This window comes from Mobula hypostoma, chromosome 6 (assembly GCF_963921235.1).
Source record: "Mobula hypostoma chromosome 6, sMobHyp1.1, whole genome shotgun sequence".
NCBI lineage: Eukaryota > Metazoa > Chordata > Chondrichthyes > Myliobatiformes > Myliobatidae > Mobula > Mobula hypostoma.
In genome coordinates, this window is record NC_086102.1 from 152,815,575 (window position 1) to 152,836,694 (window position 21,120).

The window sequence follows — 21,120 nt, forward strand, 5'->3', positions numbered from 1 at the left end:
TGATATTGAGCTGGCTGGGTAATCATTTTCACTAGATCTCATGGACAGGAGATCAGAAAGAAAATTTCAGGTATGTCTAAACAGAAACATACACTCAATTAAAGCAGAAGATAAAATAAATGTTTTATTTTAAATTTGTATATGAAACATTTCAGAAAATTAACACTACACAAAAGAAAATCTATTTTTAGGATTCAATAATTTGCGAAACTATTGAGGATATCAAAAGTTTCTTTTGTTACGAGAATACACATAAAATTAAGATGTTTGCTGGCCTGGGCTAGCATCAGTGGCATCAGCAGTTGGTCTGCCACCTGCCCTCAGGGGAAGGAGAGATAAGGAACAATGGAGCAGCGTCTGGGGATGTGTAATGAGGGGATGTGGGAGGAAGAGCTGTCTGGAGCGGCTCCCCCCTTTGAACCCTGAACTGTTTGAAGTGATGGACAGGCGATACCCCAGCAGGGGGATAAAAAGGGACAGGTTCGCTAAGACAGACACACACGCCACCCGAGGTAACGAGACCCTGGAAGCGGTACGCTTCTCACGAGTGGGTGAGAAGTATCAGACAACGACCAGGGTGGAAAGGTACGATCAGCGGGAACCCGGTGTGTGTCCGCCCTTGCCTGGGTGCCGGGTTCACTGCAGAGGATCGACCGCATCTGGAGGAGGGGTCACAGTCGGTGACCTCAGGTGACATCACCAAGGACCCGCCCAAAAGCTGTTTGTGAGCCTTATCGCCGGTCTGTGAGTGAAGCCGTTCTGAATGATGAGTTGTTCCTATTCTATCTCTCTCTTCCCCCACGTTGTCCACCGCCATGGCAACGATTACTGCGAACTGAACTACTAAACTGGACTGAACTTTGAGTCATTTTGAAATTGGTCATTTACCCCTAGACAACGATAGAGCTTGATTGATGCTGTTATCTTAATTCTGTGCACATGTGTGTTTATCATCACTGAACGGTTGCATTTATTATCCTTTCGATTACTGTGTTGCTTGTTTCTTTAATAAAACTTTCTTAGTTCTAGTACTCCAGACTCCAACTGAGTGATCCATTTCTGCTGGTTTGGCAACCCAGTTACGGGGTACGTAACACTTTGAATACACAAAGTGTAAAAGAAACGAGTGTGGACAGCTGGAAAATAATGCTGGAGAGGTAGTAATGGGGGACAAGGAAATGGCAGACGAACTGAATAAGTATTTTGCATCAGTCTTCACTGTGGAAGACACTAGCAGTATGATGGAAGTTTCTGGTGTCAGGGGTCATGAAGTGTCTGAAGTTACCATTACTAGGGAGAGGGTTTTTGGGAAACTGAAAGGTCTGAAGTCACCTCGACCAACTGGCGTACACCCCAGGGTTCTGAAAGAGGTGGGTGAAGAGATTCTGCCTTAGTAATGATCCTTCAAGAATCACGGGATTCTGGAATAGTTCCAGAAGACTGGAAAATTGCAAATGTCACTCCACTCTTCAACAAGAGAGAGGCAGAAGAAAGGAAACTATAGGCCAGTTAATGGTTGGGAAGATGTTGCAGTTGGTTATTAAGGATGCGGTCTCGGTATTTGGAGATACATGATAAAATAGGTTGTAGTCTGCATGGTTTCCTCAAGGGAAAATCTTGCCTGACAAATCTGTTGGAATTCTTCGAAGAAATAACAAGGAGGATAGACAAAGGAGAATCGGTTGATGTTGTGTACTTGGATTTTCAGAAGGCCTTTGACAAGGTGCCACACATGAGGCTGCTTAACAAGTTATGAGCCCATGGTATAACAGGAAAGATTCTAGCATGGATAAAGCAGTTGCTGATTGGCAGGAAGCAAAGAGTGGTAATAAAAGGAGCCACTTCTGGTTGGCTGCCATTGACTACGGTGTTCCACAGGTGTCTGTGTTGGGACCGGCTCTTTTTGTTGTATGTCAATGATTTGTATTATGGAATTAATAACATAGATAGAATCCTATGGTTTACAGGAAAGATACTGCCTTGGATAGAGGAATGACTGCCAGGCAGGAGGCAGCGAGTGGGAATAAAAGGGGCCTTTTCTGGTTGGTTACCAGTGGCTAGTGGTGTTCCTTAGGGAGTCAGTAGTGGGACCGCTACTTTTCACAGTTTGTCAATGATTTGGATAATGGAATTGATGTTTTTGTGGCAAAATTTGTGGATGATACAAAGATAGATGGAGGGGTAGATAGTGCTGAGGAAGCAAAGACATTGCAGCAGGATTTCGACAAATTGGAAGAATGGGCAAAAAAGTGGGAGATGGAATACAGTGTTGGGAAATGAATGATAATGCATTTTGGTAAAAGTAACAATACTGCAGACTATTCTCTAAATGAGAAGGTTCAAACATCAGAGGTACAGAGGGACTTTGGAGTCCTCATGCAAGACTCCAAAAGTTTAATTTACAAGTTGAGTATGTGGTAAATAAGGTAAATGCGATGTTGGCATTTATTTCAAGGAGAATAAAATATAAAAGGAGATAATGCTGAGCCTTTATAAGACATTAGTCAGGCCGCACTTGGAATATTGTCAACAGTTTTGGGTGCCGTATCTCAGAAGGATGTGTTGTCATTGGAAAGTCCAGAGGAAGGTCATAAGGATGATTCTGGGAATGAAGGAGTTAACATATGAAGTGCATTTGGCAGCTTTAGGCCTGCACTCACTGGAATTTAGAAGAATGCGTGAGGATCTCATTGCAACCTACCGAATGTTGGAAGGACTAGCTAGGTGGATGTGAAGATTGTTTCCTTTGGTGGGGCTATCCAGAACTAGAGGGCACAGCCTCAAAATTGACGGGTGGCCTTTTAGAATGTAGGTAAGGAGGAATTTTTTGGCTAGCAAGTAATGAATTTGTGGCAAGAAGGCAGAAATATGGGTTTGAGTGGGATCTAGAATCAGCCATAATGTAATGGTGGAGCAAACTCAATGGGCTGAATAGCCTAATTCTGCTCCTATGTTTTATGGTTACAAAGTTTGCGGATGATATGAAGATCAGTGGAAGGGCAGGTAGTTTTGAGAAAGTAAAGAGGCGACAGGAGAATGGACAAAGAAGTGGCAGATGGAATACAATATTGAAAAGTGTATGATCATGCAATTTGGTAGAAGAAATGAAAGGATTGACTATTTTCTAAATGGAAAGAAAATGCAGGAAAAAAACTGTGGCACAAAGGGACTTGGGAGTCCTTGTGCAGCATTCCCTAAAGGTTAATTTGCAGGGTGAGTCAAAGGCAAATGCAATGTTTGTATTCATTTCAAGAGGACTAGAATATATTAATTCAGGGATATAAAGCACTGGTGAGACCTCACTTGGGAGTATAGTGAGCAGGTTTGGGCCACTCATCTTAGAAAGGATGTTCTGAAACTGGAGAGGGTTCAAAGGAACTTCATGAAAATGATTCCAGGATTGAATGACTTGTCATATGAGGAGCGTTTGATGGCTCTAGGCCTGTGTTCACTGGAACTCAGAAGAATAAGGGGTAACCTCATTGAAACCTGTCAAATGGTGATAGCTAGACAGTGATGAATCTGTGGAGTTCTTTGCCACAGGCAGCTGTGGAGGCTAAGTCTTTATGTATATTTAGGGAAGAGATTGTTAGATTCTTGATTGGTCAAGTATTATGGGATATGGGGAGAAGGCAGGAGATTGGGACTGAGGAAAATTAGATCAACCATGATGAAATGGTGGAGAAGATTCGACAGGCCAAATGGCCTAATTCTGCTATCTCTTATGGTCTAAACAGCAGTTAAAAATTGGTACAGGTTGAGTACCCCTTATTCAAAATGCTTGGGGCCAGTAAGTGTTTTGGGTTTTTTTTCAGATTTTGGAATAATTGCATCTATAATGAGATAGCTTTGGACGGGACCCAAGTCTAAACACAAAATCCATGTACACTACATATACAGCTTAGACATATACCCTGAAGATAGTTTTATAAAATATTTTGTGCATGAAACAGTAGTGTGCAGATTGAACCATCATTACCTTGCCTATACAGGTGGGCAATCAGTGGCTGGGCAGCATTTCCATTATCCGTGACTCTGAATTTATGTGCTATCAGTACACAATCTTTGTCATACACTTGTTCATTACACATTTGCACTAATGCAGCAGTTCAGTGTACGATTTTCATCAGTAGTGATCTTGACAAACTTATCAATGGATTTATTTGTTGCTTCATGATTAGTCGATGTCTTATCACCACAAATCTTTAAAAATTTAATGCTGTGCCTATTCTGAAATTTTTGCAACTGGTTTGCTGAATATTCAATTACCTTCAATGTTCAGTGCGTTGTGATAGATCTTTTGCTTGTTTCATGATCAACAAACCGTCAAATGGCATGTGTTGAGGAGTACATTCAGCCAGAGACTCATTCCACTGAGATGCAACACTGAGCATCATAGGAAGTCATTCCTGCCTGTGGCCATCAAACTTTACAACTCCTCCCTTGGAGGGTCAGACGCCCTGAGCCAACAGGCTGGTCCTGGACATTTTCTGGCATAATTTACATATTACTATTTAATTATTTATGGTACAACTGTAACAAAAACCAATTTCCCTCGGGATCAATAAAGTATGACTATGACTATGGATGAATCCATTCCTTCAATACACGATCAAGTCTTCATTTTTCACTTTATGCAGTGTTTTCCTATTAATTCCTGTTCATTATATATAACAGGTCACTTCCCAGAACTGTCTGTGTGGGCAGAGACCTGTGCAGCACCTGAGAACCTTCCCAGCACTTTGTGGAATTTTCCATTTGTGATCTCATGTCAACACTCAAAAAATTTTTGGATTTCGGAATTTCGGATAAGGGGTGCTCAACCTGTATATCAGCGGTCCCCAACCACCGGGCCGCAAAGCGTATGCTACCGGGCCGCGAGGAAACTATATGATTTGGCGCTATGAGTCAGCTGCACCTTTCCTCATTCCCTGCCATGCACTATTGAACTTGAACGCACGTGAGGTCATTACCCATCTTCCATGTCAGCGCGGGAAGATCAACTCCTCGAGCTTGCAAATGACGACGGGCTGAGAAGTATGTTTGACATAACATCTCTGCCGGCATTCTGGATCAAAGTCAAAGCTGAATATCCTGAGATAGCCACGAAAGCACGGAAAACGTTGCTTTCATTTCCAACATATCTCTGCAATGAATGCAACGAAAATTAAATTGCAGAATAGACTGGACATAAGGAACCCCGTTCGAGTATCGCTGTCTCCCATCACCCCTCGATAGGACCGTCTTGTTGCGGGGAAGCAAGCCCAGGACTCCCACTGATTCAGCGATATTGGTGTGTTGCAATGATTTTATTATGTTCATACGGAGAAAATATGTGCTGTGTGTTTAATATCCAAACGTTACTTAAAACGCTATTGACTGACTTATATAACCATAGAATAACTACAGCATGGAAACAGGCGATCTCTGCTCTTCTAGTCTGCGCTGAACGCTACTCTCACCTAGTCCCACCAACCTGCACTCAGCCCATAACCCTCCATTCCTTTCCTGTCCACATACCTATCCAATTTTTCTTTAAATAATAATATCGAACCTGCTTCTGTCACTTCTACTGGAAGTTCGTTCAACACTTACTTGAAGCTCCCCTGATAATTGACTTATCACTATATTCATGCGTGGAAAATATGCACTGTGTGTTTAATATTAAATTCGTTAGATAAACCCTTTTAGAAACGAAATTGAGTATATTAACCACTTATCACCTATATTCTGGTCATGATTAACACCCCCCCCCGAACAGAACCGCCGAAAACGATTTGTGGGGGGGGGGGGATATCAGTAGGTCATGCATGCGCACTGGTGCCCGCGCAAGGCTTCATGGTCATTGTAGTCTTTCTTGGGGTAAACTCAATGTATTTGACTGCTACTCTTGTCCGCTGGCAACCCTACACGCCCCCCCACCGCCCCCAGCCCCGGTCGGCTGGTCAACAAGATTATTGTAAATATTAAACCGGTCCGCAGTGCGAGAAAGGTTGGGGACCCCTGCTGTATATCACTGAAACTCACTCAGACTTAATGTACCTTTACACAAGATTTTCAGAAATGATAGTGTCATAAGTTCATAAGAAGCTGAAGTTCATGTAAATTATTGATTTTGGCTCACTCCAATTAAAGTTGTAGAGTGGGACCTGCAAAGGTATGCTGAATTGCCCATAAATGATTCGGTATTTCTACACATCTACATGAAACTTCCATTATCTTTAAGGACAGATAAACATGCAGGCCACACGGAACCAGGTACAAAGGGCACGGATCTACCTGAAATCTGCTTCACCAGAGAGAGCTCAACGGACAGTACAAGCCAAAAACCCTGAGTATGTGCTCACAAGATAGAACTAAAATATGAGGTTGAAACAGCAGACTACAAACAGTGGGTAACAGATGAATCAGGACCAAGTTGTGCAGATCAAACAGAATAAATACTAATGTTTGTCAGTTCCACAATGTAATAATGGCAAACACCAATATATTGTGATTACTTCTGCAATATCTAAAACAACAGTTCATGCACGATTGGTTTTGTAAATTAGTATTTGTATTAATATTGCAAAGTAATACAGCTAATAGTTGTAAAATAAACTCAGCAATATAACACTAGTTTGCACACTAGTTAGAGCAGTAAGTGCTGGAAATCTTACATTTAATTCCCAGCACAAATTGTGTGTCAGAGAATATTTTTAATCCCCATGTTTTCTTCTTGTATCTGTTAAACAGTGGAAATATGAAACTGGGTCACTCAATTAACTGACATTAATGTTAAAAGGTAACATTAGAGATACCAAATGTATATGTAAGTTCTATTAGAAATTCACTGGGATATCCATGTCATTAATGTATTAAAATATTGAGGTACCTTGACCATATTTAAAAACAAAGTGCCAGATTTAGCACTTATTCAAATCAAATGTAAAGGCACACACATTGCTGAATAAGACCAACTGCTTCCCTTAGCCTCAAGGAGTTTCCTTAGCATATTTAATTACTTTCTGTCCAAATCAGTTTGAAGTAGGGTGCAGCTAATATTTTCCGGTTGCTTGACTGGAGAAAGGAAAAATATTGAAAGATAAAAAATGCTCCTATCTTTTTTTAACAACCAAGTATTCCAGAATATCTCAACACCTGTTTAAATTATTCACTTAACTACATAATTATGTATTATAATAGAAGTCTCAAGCAAAAACAACTAATCCTCCAATTTTTGCTGTGTTTTCAGTTAATGGAGTAAATATTTACTGTTAAACAGCAAAGACAACTAATCCCCCATGTTTTGCAGTAATCTGCTACATTTGTCAGAGGCCTTTTCCTTATGATTTTCCATCTTTGAGATTCTAGATCCAAACTGCATTGCTCTCTTTGGCAGAGTGGCAGATGCCGAGAGGCCCAATTCTTTTGCAGCCATTCGCAGGAGTAGCTTTTCGCCAATCCCATGAGGCAGAGTCAAATCTGCTTTATCCCACACAGGAAGTGAGTTTAGAAAGGAAACCACAGCTTCATCCAAAAATGGAAACCTGAAGTGATACAAATACAAGAATTATTTTTAGTACTTTTATTCCAATGGCAAATAGAATTTCCTGGTAATTTTGTAACTTGTACGCAAACAACAGGAATTCTGCAGATGCTGGAAATTCAAGCAACACACATCAAAGTTGCTGGTGAACGCAGCAGGCCAGGCAGCATCTGTAGGAAGAGGTGCAGTCGACGTTTCAGGCCGAGACCCTTCGTCAGGACTAACTGAAGGAAGAGTGAGTAAGGGATTTGAAAGTTGGAGGGGGAGGGAGAGATCCAAATTGATAGGAGAAGACAGGAAGGGGAGGGATGGAGCCAAGAGCTAGACAGGTGATAGGCAAAAGGGGATACGAGAGGATCATGGGACAGGAGGTCCGGGAAGAAAGACGGGGGGGGGGGGACCCAGAGGATGGGCAAGAGGTATATTCAGAGGGACAGAGGGAGAAAAAGGAGAGTAGAGAAAGAATGTGTGCATAAAAATAAATAACGGACGGGGTACGAGGGGGAGGTGGGGCCTTAGCGGAAGTTAGAGAAGTCGATGTTCATGCCATCAGGTTGGAGGCTACCCAGACGGAATATAAGGTGTTGTTCCTCCAACCTGAGTGTGGCTTCATCTTTACAGTAGAGGAGGCCGTGGATAGGCATGTCAGAATGGGAATGGGATGTGGAATTAAAATGTGTGGCCACTGGGAGATCCTGCTTTCTTTGGCGGACAGAGCGTAGATGTTCAGCAAAGCGGTCTCCCAGTCTGCGTCGGGTCTCGCCAATATATAAAAGGCCACATCGGGAGCACCGGACGCAGTATATCACCCCAGTCGACTCACAGGTGAAGTGTTGCCTCACCTGGAAGGACTGTTTGGGGCCCTGAATGGTGGTAAGGGAGGAAGTGTAAGGGCATGTGTAGCACTTGTTCCGCTTACACGGATGTGTCAGGAGGGAGACCTGACGTAATCCCTTACTCACTCTTCCTTCAGTTAGTCCTGACGAAGGGTCTCGGCCTGAAACGTCGACTGCACCTCTTCCTACAGATGCTGCCTGGCCTGCTGCGTTCACCAGCAACTTTGATGTGTGTTGCTTTGTAACTTGTACGTTTTTTTTCTCCTTGCTTACTTGGACCAGTGTTAATTTGGACATATCTCTAGCCCCAAAGGCCTATCATTATTCAACGGGCAATGCCGGTTGAATTCCTGACTATGGCAGTTCCATCCAGCTTTCTTTCTTAATACTGTTGAATTCAGCAGTCTGATCTTATGCCTATCCACTCATATCAATGCTACTTATTATGCTATCAAGTATTGTTTACTTCATTATGTAAGGTTAAGTTGTATTCATTTAATCCAAGTATGAAAGCTGTGAAAAATTTGAGAACCAGATTGATAGGGAGAATTAAAGTTGCCTTTCACTGACATAACTAGGCCCAATGGAAGCCTGCGGAACAGCACCCATTTCTGACGACAGCATATCCCTTCTGAAAGACCTGAACTGCATGTTTTGAAGAGGATTGGTATGTCACCATCCACTCTGACAACCTCCTATTTTACCTTGCGCTACCTTGATACACTGAGTAAGGAATTGCTCTGCATTAACAGTACGCAAGACATTTTCACTCTTCCTTAGTACACGTGACAATAATAAACCAATTCCAATGTAACCTTCCAGACTCAATAATGAATTTTCCATCTTCAAGTAATTAATTTAAGATTTCCAGCACCTGCAGTTTTTTTTTAAAAATTTTCAGGCAACTCACTTATTCTCTCCTTCATCAGAACTGGTCATGTCTTCTGTAATGTATGTAAGATATTAGCTCAGTTTTTCTTTCTCCTATAGCAAAATTTTACTTTAATGCATATCCCACACCCCTGCAAGACATTAAAGTTACTTTGTTTGTAATATCACTCTCCATCTGTCCTCTTTAACCATTTGACCAGAGGACAGCACATATTTCCCCTTGACAACCCTGTCTTCATTCATGGATACTCACTTGCTCTTGTGCATCTTCTCCTCACCTTATCTGAAGCTCAAAACTAAATATTTTTCTTTTTCCCAGTCTTATGAATCAACCTGAACAGTATCACGATTTTTGCAAGCGGAACAAGTGCTTCACCTGCCCCTACACCTCCTCTCTCACTACCATTCAGTGCCCCAGACAGTCCTTCCAGGAGAGGCCACACCTCACCTGTGAGTCTGTTGGGGTTATATACTGTGTCCAGTGCTCCCAGTGTGGCAACTCATATACTGGTGAAGCACGACATAGACTGGGAGGCTACTTCGCCGAGCATTTACACTCCATCCGTCAGAACAAGCAGGATCTCCCAGTGGCCACCCATTTTAATTCCACTTCCCATTCCCATTCTGGTATGTCCATCCATGGCCTACTCCACTGTCAGGATAAGGCCACACTTCGGTTGGAGGAACAACATCTTGTATTCCATCTGGGTAGCCTCCAGCCTCATGGCATGAACATCAATTTCTCAAACTTCCAGTAATGTCTCCAGCACCCCCATCACTTCACCATTTCCCATCACCTTGCTTCTTTCCCGTGGTCACCAATGACTCTGTCGTCTCTTCCAAGATTACGTGAGGAGATGCGATCAAGTTCCATCTCCAGTTCTTTGACCAGGCCTTCAAATCCTGATGTTTTGTAGCGGATGCGGTGACGGGAGTAACCTGCAAGTTGTTCATCAGCGCCAATCCCAGTCAACACCACCTAGAAGCAAATATTTATACAGCTTTTCATTCCCAAGCCTGCTAACACCAGTTAAATGAAAACGCAATGTACTACCCAAAACCAATTTTGGTTAATACAGCTTAAGTTAACAAAGTATTACATTTCAAACAGAAGTTAATTCTAACATAACTGGGTTAACATTAACACAAGGAAATCTGCAGATGCTGGAAATTCAAGCAACACACATAAAAGTTGCTGGTGAATGCAGCAGGCCAGGCAGCATCTCTAGGAAGAGGTACAGTCGACGTTTCGGGCTGAGACCCTTCGTCAGGACATTGGGTAAACATTAATCTGATTAATGTTTACAGCATTTTCTGTTTTTAGTTCATATTTTTATCATTTACAATAATTTGTGGTCTGTGTTACGGGCAAAGATCAATGTGACTCCGTACTTGGAGGCATTTGGAAAATAAATAGAATGCAGAAGTTGGTTAAAAATTCATAAGATAGAAAGTAAAGGTACTTCAAAACAAGCAGCATTTGCTTTAAGGATACGTGGGTATACAATAAGAGATGGAAGCAAAAATATCACAATAAGGATAACTACAACTTAAGAGAAAAGATCACTGACTAATGAATGCAGGGATAAGAAATCAGAAGAGATTAGGTCAGCAGCAACATAGGACTTAGTAGTAGATCAACTCAACCTTACAGGATGTAAAGTTTTTAAAGGTCCAAAGGTAACCTTACACCAGGAAATGTGGTTTTTGAAAAACAATGGGAAATCTGCAGAAGACAACAATATGTGTTCTAAGCGCAAAAGTACTCAACCAATTTATTCCAATTCTATTTCTACGTCAGGCCACAGTTGAGGTTAGAATTATTTTAAAGTGAGGGTACTTGAATGTGCTTTTCAGGGAAGTTACAACACCCAGGTCAAGCCTTATTCTCATTGCTACCCTCAGGAAGGAGGTAAGAGAGGCGCAAGGACACACTCGGTAATTCAAGAACAGCTTCTTCCCTTCTGCCATCCGATTTCTGAATGGACATTGAAACCATGAACACGACTTCAAAACTTACTTATTTATATGATTTGCACTACTCATTTAACTATTTTATACACACACATATATATATGTATATATGCAGTAATATTAATCCTGACTCTGCCATTCTATTTAAATGCAGTTAAGTAATAAACAACAATGACTTCTTCATTAAAATATGCATCTGATCAATGTTTATACTCCAAATAGTGTGTGCAAAAATAAAACTTTAAGAATTTAACTCCTCACCTTAGCAGTGCTGATATACTGCTGGATGTCTTCATTGCTGGTGTTAATACCAATACCTCTTGCTGCAAACCATACCGCACAGCCAATGCTGTCATCCAAAACAGTGTCCAGGGGTTGTACCAAATGGCTAATCCGGTGTTGTCTCATTTCTTTCAGCTCTTCTAATGTGATATTGATTTCTACAAAATTCCAATGTCTGGAAGGATTTATAATTTGTAATTCTTTTAAACCAGCCTGGCCAGTGATCCGATCAGGCACATTAAAAGCAGTTTTCTCCTTAATAGTAACACTGTCATTTTTTGAAGTCTCCATTTCTGATGCATCAGCAGTATTGTTTTGTCGCTGCTTTTTCTTTGAGATTTTTTGCATTTTCCTTTCTCGCTGCTCAAAGGCTACATTCAGTAAGTCAATAGGTTCATCTGCAGGAACATGTCGGTCAGCCAAGGCAGAGAGGACCATAGAATCAACACCTCCAGAAAAAAGAATTGCTACTTTTGCTTTATCAGAATTCATTTTATGCACTGCACAATCAGATGGATTTAGGTTCCTTGGTAAAAAAAGCACTCGTCGTCTAACAGATTCATTCAAAATATCAATAAATTGATGAACAATTTTTTTCTTGTGTTCATCTGAAAGACACATGTCAACATTTGTCAAATTTCTTGCAGAATAATTACTTTCTGTACATGGATCTGGAATACTGCAATTCATAGGAATGATGGGGGCTCTGAGGAAAATCCTTGATTCATTCAAAAGCACAGAAACAAAATTAGGAAGTTCTTCACTGAACTGAGCTTGTAAGTGAGAAGCCATTTCACATTCAGTCGAAACATGTTTCCAAGGGTACCACGTTAGTGCCAGACAGCTGGGATTGGGCTGTTTTTGTAGGTCAATTTTATAAAGTCCACGTGCTGGTACCTCATACCAAGGGACATTTAGACAGTTTGGGAGAGAAGCACTCACTGATACAAGAGTAAGGTAGGGATTTTTAAACTGCCATAGTAAACTCCGGCGACCAAAATAGTCTCGACCAAACCACAAACAATGAGTGGATGGTTGGTAATAGATAAAAGCCCAAGGTCCTCGAATAGCTGAAAAGACAGATAGAATGTCTTCTTCACTGTAACATGAAGACAAATGCTGAAGAATAATCTGAGTGTCATTGTCTTCAGGTTTCATTTCAATACCCCCAAACACCTCCCCATTCCAAAGGAGGAGATTTCCTTGAGCATCCTGCATGGGCTGTGGATTTAGGCTTCCTCTCATATGCAGCACATGACCAGAAAAGCTACAACTATAGCCCAGATCAGGCACCACTTTGGATAACTGTTGACTATAGTTAGGACCTCTTCGTCGAAGGCATTCAAGCATTTCCTCTCCCAAAATAACAGGAGCATTTTGGGGGGACAAAACTAACATACAGCAAATTCCACACATTTCATGCTTTTTATTTATCCATCCATGTCAATCAACAGCACTAATGTTCATTACTTCTTCACTTCCTCAGTATTTTCCAATTCCTGGTATTCCCTTCTCATCTCATCAAGGGAACCTGTAAAATTACATACCAATAATTAGATTCTTTGAGAGTCCTTTGTATTAAATTTGCTATGAAAGTGAAGGCTGCTGTGTTTTGCTTTGCCAGAGAAGGTTCAAAGTAGTACCAAATTGATTTGAACTTCCTCATGCTTTAAGAATACCCAATTTTAAAAAAACTTTTGAAGATAGAGACTGCCATCTTATTAACTTTATGATTAATAGGCAAAACATGCATTATTTTCTCCTCATAGGTAAAAGAATTGAATAATGGATAGAATAATAAATATATTTAGTAACCAATCATAATATTATTAATATCTTCATAATTGTTAATTAATTAATTGGGAGAAAATAATTCTCTTGCCAAATATTTTAGTAGTGTTTGTTCCAGATTGGGATATTTAATCACATTCAAGCTTTTAAAGTCCAATAAGTTCTAAAAGTATAACTATAACAGTTAAATTTTCTGTTAAAATGTCCAATTTGACACACATCATGTTTCAGAACCATCTGACACAAAAAGTACCACTGAGTAACAAGTTGGTGAATTTTACAAGCACTGTCAATGGCTATTTGTTTCTGACAGATGGAAGAAGAAGAAGGATATTATTAAATGACCTCATTCCACCCATGTAGATAAAATACTACTCATGAAGGTAAACAACAGGAATTCTGCAGATGCTGGAAATTCAAGCAACACACATAAAAGTTGCTGGTGAACGCAGCAGGCCAGGCAGCATCTGTAGGAAGAGGTGCAGTCGACGTTTCAGGCCGAGACCCTTCGTCAGGACTAACTGAAGGAAGAGTGAGTAAGGGATTTGAAAGCTGGAGGGGGAGGGGGAGATGCAAAATGATAGGAGAAGACAGGAGGGGGAGGGATGGAGCCGAGAGCTGGACAGGTGATAGGCAGAAGGGGATACGAGAGGATCATGGGACAGGAGGTCCGGGAAGAAAGACGGGGGGGGGGTGACCCAGAGGATGGGCAAGAGGTATATTCAGAGGCTCTACTGTAAAGATGAAGCCACACTCAGGTTGGAGGAACAACACCTTATATTCCGTATGGGTAGCCTCCAACCTGATGGCATGAACATTGACTTCTCTAACTTCCGCTAGGCCCCACCTCCCCCTCGTACCCCATCTGTTACTCTTTTTTATGCACACATTCTTTCTCTCACTCTCCTTTTTCTCCCTCTGTCCCTCTGAATATACCTCTTGCCCATCCTCTGGGTCACCCCCCCCCGTCTTTCTTCCCGGACCTCCTGTCCCATGATCCTCTCGTATCCCCTTCTGCCTATCACCTGTCCAGCTCTCGGCTCCATCCCTCCCCCTCCTGTCTTCTCCTATCATTTTGCATCTCCCCCTCCCCCTCCAGCTTTCAAATCCCTTACTCACTCTTCCTTCAGTTAGTCCTGACGAAGGGTCTCGGCCTGAAACGTCGACTGCACCTCTTCCTACAGATGCTGCCTGGCCTGCTGCGTTCACCAGCAACTTTTATGTGTGTTGCTACTCATGAAGGTGACCAGTATGAACACGAGTTAATAGACAAAGCAAAGGGAACATGTTTTGAAAATCAGTAAGGAAATTAAAAATAGAAGGATTAAGTGTCTAATACAGAAATAATACAATAGAGCTTCTTATGAATATAGAAAACAAAAACGTTGAATCTGATAACTTACACAACAGATTCACCAACCATATTTTACAAAATATTCTTTCAAAATAAATAACTTACATTTACTTTCACTTAGAGTCTGTGTTTGATCTGCTGTAAAAAATATATAGCTATTCGGCTGCTGCTTATAAACTTTCTGAAATAGAATGGTTAACAATTATTGTAAAAAGGAGAAACAATTAATGTATTAAAAAAGCAAAGCATTTGGCTCTATGCATGCATTTGGTTCATTAAAGTGTTTTTATTAAATTTTATTCCCTTCATTTTCACCAAATCATATTTTGAACTACTTTCCAACTTTAAATAAAATAAAGGAAATTTGGTTTATTGTGAAATTATTCTACACTATTTCTGAAGGAAATTCCATTAGCTGCATGCACAGTGCTAATACATTTACCATTACAAATGGATATTCAATAACCTTGGAGTGTTTTTCCAATATGCAATTTATTAGAATATAACCCTGCAGGCAGCAAAACTCTGGGCTGATAAGTGGCAAGAATCAGTTGAACAACACAAGTATATTGCAACAATCATCTCTAGTAATCCAATTTAATCATGTACTTGCAATCAAAGCATCAGATTAAGAAACTCTCAGAAGCCATCACTGAGCACAATGCAAATTGTGATAACAAGACTAGGTCCTATGCTGGGAAAGTAACCAACTTCCTGACTCCCTGAGTTTGTTCCACAATCCAGAAAGATCATGTAGCCAAACACTATTCAGCACTAACTCACATGACGAGCACATCATATATCACCCTAAGACTTTAGCTTGTAGTGGGCAAGGTGTTGATTCTGGTGATGAGAAATTTGGAAAATGTAAAGAGCAAGGCAAAGTTATAGCACAAGGTACCAAAAAAAAAACCAGGTAATATTAACCAGAGCTCGTCAGTGTAGGACAGTACACTGCATGTGTTTATCTTCACTTGAGTCACAGTAAAGAAAAAAGGCAAAAATAGTAGTATTTGCAGCTAATTGCACATCATATTTATAAATCCACAGGCAGATTAACAACACAGAAATAAATGTGTATAATTTTATAGGCAGCATTCCAAAGGTGTGCCTGTAAAGTGACCATGGTTGGGAACTGAAGTTTACAGGATGCGTGACCTCTAGAAGAAATAGGCCAAGATGACAAAAGGTAAGGTGGCCCTTACAGTACAAAGTTAAAAGCTTAGTATTGAAAATTTGTGAAATAGAATCAATTTAGATGGATGTAAGAAACAGCAAAAGCTGGGGAAGTAGAACTGAAAGTTGTACAAAAGCAGCTACAACAGAGTGGTAATGTAGGGTATAATCTCTATCAGAACAGCTTCTTGCCCTCTGCCATATGATTTCTAAACCCAGGAACACCACATCACTTTTTTTATATATATTATTTCTACTTTGTGCTAGTTTTAAATCTATTTATATATATATTTAGTACCACAGACTTATTTATTTTTTTCTTTTTGCATTGCATTGAACTGCTGTTGCTAAGTTAACATATTTCATGTCACATTCCAGTGATAATAAACCTGATTCTGATGTGAATAGCAACAGAAGATTCTATGATAACATTAATGCCATTTAAGCGTCACTAGTTACAGGAAAGTGTCTTGGTTACAGGCAACTTACCCGATTTTTCTTCAAGTTGGAGAGTTCATCAATGAGAACAATTTGTTCCTTTATCTATAAAAACAAAATGATATTGCACATTGGAAAGGCATTTGGAAAAAAAATACGCAGGCATGTTGCAATTTAGCTTTGGAGTTCTCTTTGGAATCCAGCTAGTTCTGATAATAATACGTGTTTTATTTGCTGGCTGAATTGATTCAAACAAGAACTAGAGAACCACTTTAAGAATTTCCTTAGAAATTGACAGGCAGAACAAATCTGCTGTCTTGGAAGAAAAACCTGTTTGCCTGTAACCTCCCTGCAGTTATCAGACCATTATATCAGAATAGGTCTATTCGGCCCTTCAAATCTACTCATTGCTGATTTATTATTTCCTCCAAACCCATTCTCCTGCTTTCTCCCAATAAGCTTTAACACCTTTACAAATCCACCATTGTCTCTTAAAGCACAGACTGCTAGTTTTATCACAGGTAGGCACTGAAAATTAAGCAGCAATTCCAGTGGATTCTGGTTAATTGGGCCATTGATTAATTGGGGCAGCCGCTTATTTGAGACAACTTTTAAAGAACAAACTAATCGAGAAAATAACTGGGATACCCTATGTTTATTTGGGACATTATGCCATTTAATTGGGGCAGGAGAATGTTGCTGAAGTTTCTAGCTAGCATCAGGCATGTGCACTTGTGTAGCTGTTAAGACCCTACACTGTGCTTAGAGCGAAGAGTTTTTAAAATAGCGTCAGTAGCATGTGCTTGTGTTCAAAAACAGCAATTTTTGTCACTGATAGTTGACGAGAAATAAGCAGTAAGACAACTCAGAACAATTTTGCTCACTGCAGTTTCAAGCATTCAGGCTTCGAGATGCCAGAAATGGCCAGGAGTGAAAATGAAATGATGTCACTACTTCAAGTTAGAAACTATGAAGCATTTGAAAGTATCGACAATCATCTATGATGTTACAATGAAAATAAAGGTTTGATGGATGCAGTCATCAAAAATTGTAGAAAACATTCCATTATCTATCCGCACTGATTTTGTTACTGTAGTCAATCAAAAGAACACAGCAGTGTAATTCCTCTGTCGATAACTAATAGGAACTAATATATACTTATATTATTTATTTTATATTATTTTGTAGTACTATTGATGGTGGCTGGTGGCGCAGTGACATCAGCGCCAGACTCCGGAGCGAAGATTCCCAAGTTCGAGTCCAGTCAGGCCACTCCCGGGCACGCTTTCCATCTCTGTTGGGTCGAGCTCGCAACTCGGCTTTGTAAAAAAAACACTGCGCTGTGAGAAGGATGTGGGGGACCACTCACAGAATCTTTCCTCCAAGACAACCACTCGAAAAAGTGGTCACCAAGGCTCTGGCAGAGTATGGCACACACCAACACACACAGTACTATTTATAGTGTTCTAACATGTTCTGTGTTTCATTTAAATACATAATCTGCTACTCAGTTAAATGATAGTTTGTCTTTTTTATACTCCTTTAACTATTTCCATGAAACTTCGACTAATTGGGACAACCACTTAATTGCAGCAAAATGAATTGTTCCCGACCTGTTCCAGTTAACCTTATTTCACAGTACTTCTATCAATACTTCTGCAAGGAACAATGTAACATACAGCCCTTAGTATTTTTAGCTTGTAGAAACAAAATGCACATCTTGATATTTGAAAATCGTTCGGGAAAGTAAGCTTGTTATTGCAAGCCACAATGCTTTAGCCCTTAACCCTGTTTTTCCCCCATTGATACAATTGTCTTTATAGCACAATTATTGTGTTATAGCAGAACTACAATGTATTGACCTGTATTTCACAGCAGTATTTACACTCACTGTTTACCCCACTGGCATAAGTCTATAATAACCCTGAGTGGATTTTTCACAGGTAACTTGGTCCTGCAAATCACCTCCAACCTGTTTGGCATAGTCCTGCAGATTGCAGGGCCTTTTGGACATAAACTGGATATATGACATGCAAAACACCCACAAAATAGTTAAAACATTAAAATTAATCATACCATTAAATGTTAGAAATGAAACAATAGACAATTTAACAATTAAAAATGTGAGGATGCATTATTTAAATTTTCAACCGAGTTATCAAAATAATAAGCTCCATGAAATGTTCCTCTCTTCCTCAGCTCCACTCATCTCTGTTGAAATGGTGGAGTTGCTGTACTTTACACCTGCAAATCTTGTACGGGCAGATTTTCTAGGAAAACTTCAGAAAAGTGTTCTATCACTGCAAATCCACCAAGAAAGTCACTAGTAATCAGCAATGACAAAGTTCGAGACTATGGAACACATGAGGAAATGCTAACAGTTTCATGTTGGATTGTGGCATTTTTCAGAAAATCCAAACAATTCTTTTAAAGTGAAAGCTAATACAATTATTCATTGCTATGAAACACTAATACTCCCCTTAATCAGAAATCCAAAATATAAATTTCTAGAAGCTGCCTATTGATGGAATTCTCACAAAGTATGACTACTATTATTAACAGAAAATTGACCCACAAGCATATGGCTAGGAAAAATACAAATGCCCATTTGAACAACACTGAGGGTTCAAACTTAAGAAACACCTTCAATTTAGACTTTTAAAATCTCTGTATTCCAATCCTTTCTTGATTTTCTATTCCAGTTCCAAACCTTCTGCAACTATTTGCATTCTTCACTCCAATGCATTCCCAAATTTCCCCCCATTACTAAACGTGTTTAGAGCTAATCCAGGCCCCAATTTCAAAATTCCCTTCCTAAAAGTGTTCTCTTTCCAGCCATAGAAACCTCAATGACCAGTTATTCATTTCTCTTAATTTTACTTTACATCGTTCAATTTCAAATCCTGTTTGCTAATTCTAGCAAACTTTAGGTTCTGCACCACCAGGCTCAGGAACAGCTACTATCCCACAAGCATCAAACTCTGAAAAGGCGTTGGTAAATTCACTCAACAATACTTTGATCTGATTCTATGACCTACAGACTTTCAAGGACTCTTTACAATTCACTATTGTTCTCAGTATTATTTTTATTTACACAGTTTGTCTTCTTTTGCACTTGAGTTGTTTGTCAGTCTTTGTCTATGTACAGTTTTCATAAAATTCTACTGTATTTCTTTTTCCCCATAAATGCCTAAAAGAAAGTAATTCTCTGGGTTGTGTATGTACTTTGAAAATAAATTTACTTTGAATTTTGAGACTGAAGACGCTGGATTCTAGAGCAATAAAAAAAAAGGACCAAGGCTGTTCCACCTGAAACTTTAACCTGTCCCTCTTTTCACAAATGTTGCCTGACCTGCTGTGTGTTCCAGTATTTGCTGTTTTTATCTCAGATTTGTAGTATCTGCAATGTTTTGATGCTCAGACAAAACAGTTTGCAATGGAGACAGAAGATGCTGTAACCTGGACCAATGAATAGTCTGCTGAAGGAACTCAGCAAGTCAAGCACCGTCTGTGGAGTAAAAGTGGTAGACAGTCCTGATGCACAATATCAACCTGAAATGTTGACAATCCCTTTCCCCATACAGGAAAGTGTTTAAACTTAAAACCTAAAATAGTTTTGCAATCAGTAATATTTTTCAGACATTTAATGTGTTGTAAAATCAAATCTATTAAGTATCAAATCATATCCTAATTTTTGATGCCTGATGTTTACTTTCAAGGTACACTTAAATTCGTTTCATGATGTACTACCTGCCTCTGGCAAAAATAAACGAACAACATTCTCTCAACCCTAAACCCGGTCCTAGGGGCTCTTTGATAGGCACGTGGATGAAAGAAAAATGGAGGGTATGGGACATATAGGTTGGTCGTGGAGTAGGTTAAGGATCGGCACAACATCTTGGGCAGAGCGGCCGTACTGTGATCTAATATTTTTCATAGATGCTGCTCGACCCGCAGAGTGTTCGTTGAAAGCAGTTTACAACCCTGCATCACAACGGACTTCTCAGGGGAGAGGTGCTCCGACCCAGTCCTTAATTTTGGTGACCAGGATACACGGGTGGGAATCGTACCTGCTTATTTAACTCTTCCTTCCGAAATGACTCCATCACCCCACACAGCCACCTCCTGCTCCCACTCCCATGTGAGACTCCCGGAAGTAATTGACGGCACGGAGACCAAGCGCGGTGGAGGCGCTGGGAGATCTCCACAGCGCTCTCGGCGATCAGCAGGGCTGGAGGAGGCATTACCTCGGAATGCTCAGCTCTCGCTGCAGTGACTCGACTGAAGCAGAACTGGATTTCGGGCGAGCAGAAAATCTCTGCCACAATCAACGCAAATTACAAATTTATGTTATTGTGGAAATGGAAACTAAAATGTGTTGTGTATCCACCAAAAACAAATTCTGGAAAAATTCAGCGGATCAAGCAGTGTGTGTGTGTGTATATACAGTATATATATATATGTAAATTATGTAAATATAATTATGTAAGTTATGTAAATTTATGTGTATATAGATACTTGTCAATCATTTTATCTCAGCCTGCTTCTTAATCATTCTTAGATTTGAATGTAAAAATGTAAGATATATAAAATATTAAGTTCATGGAACACATTTTTATTTTATTTGAAACAATCAAAATATAAAAGATCAAGTGTTAAATAAAAATCAACAGAACCAGAGGAACTGAAAATCTGAAATTTAAAAGAAACAGAAAATGCTGGAACACTTAGCAGATCAGACCACATCTGTGGAAAGAGGAACACAGTTGATGTTTCAAGCTGAAACTCCATCAGAATTATGAATGAGCATAATTTCTATTGCTTTTAAGTTGCCAAGAAGATGGGAGGGA

General features: G+C 40.0%; 2 protein-coding genes across 2 annotated transcripts; both read right to left on the reverse strand.

Annotated features, from left to right (window-relative positions):
• Positions 1–6,023: 6,023 nt before the first annotated feature.
• On the reverse strand, positions 6,024–12,927 carry asnsd1 (asparagine synthetase domain containing 1). Its single transcript, XM_063050079.1, has 3 exons — positions 11,491–12,927; positions 10,053–10,234; positions 6,024–7,529 (listed from the first exon to the last, which is right to left on the reverse strand). Exons 1-3 carry the CDS (start codon positions 12,925–12,927, stop codon positions 7,274–7,276), a joined length of 1,875 nt encoding a protein of 624 aa, XP_062906149.1. The 3' UTR covers positions 6,024–7,273.
• LOC134348788 (ASNSD1 upstream open reading frame protein-like) lies at positions 12,904–20,514 on the reverse strand. The gene is made up of 4 exons (XM_063052591.1): positions 20,341–20,514; positions 16,322–16,375; positions 14,762–14,837; positions 12,904–13,042 (listed from the first exon to the last, which is right to left on the reverse strand). Exons 1-4 carry the CDS (start codon positions 20,512–20,514, stop codon positions 12,978–12,980), a joined length of 369 nt encoding a protein of 122 aa, XP_062908661.1. The 3' UTR covers positions 12,904–12,977.
• Between the last annotated feature and the right edge of the window lie 606 nt (positions 20,515–21,120).

Excerpts from the sequence above, each read along its gene's own strand:
- asnsd1 (XM_063050079.1), bottom strand. The coding sequence starts at position 12,927 with ATGTGTGGAATTTGCTGTATGTTAGTTTTGTCCCCCCAAAATGCTCCT. Across the intron at positions 10,235-11,490 it reads AGTATATCAGCACTGCTAAG|GTGGTGTTGACTGGGATTGG; the intron begins GTGAGGAGTTAA and ends ATTTGCTTCTAG. Across the intron at positions 7,530-10,052 it reads GACCACGGGAAAGAAGCAAG|GTTTCCATTTTTGGATGAAG; the intron begins GTGATGGGAAAT and ends GTATCACTTCAG.
- LOC134348788 (XM_063052591.1), bottom strand. The coding sequence starts at position 20,514 with ATGCCTCCTCCAGCCCTGCTGATCGCCGAGAGCGCTGTGGAGATCTCC. Across the intron at positions 14,838-16,321 it reads CCAACTTGAAGAAAAATCGG|AAAGTTTATAAGCAGCAGCC; the intron begins GTAAGTTGCCTG and ends ATTCTATTTCAG. Across the intron at positions 13,043-14,761 it reads GACTCTAAGTGAAAGTAAAT|GTTCCCTTGATGAGATGAGA; the intron begins GTAAGTTATTTA and ends GTAATTTTACAG.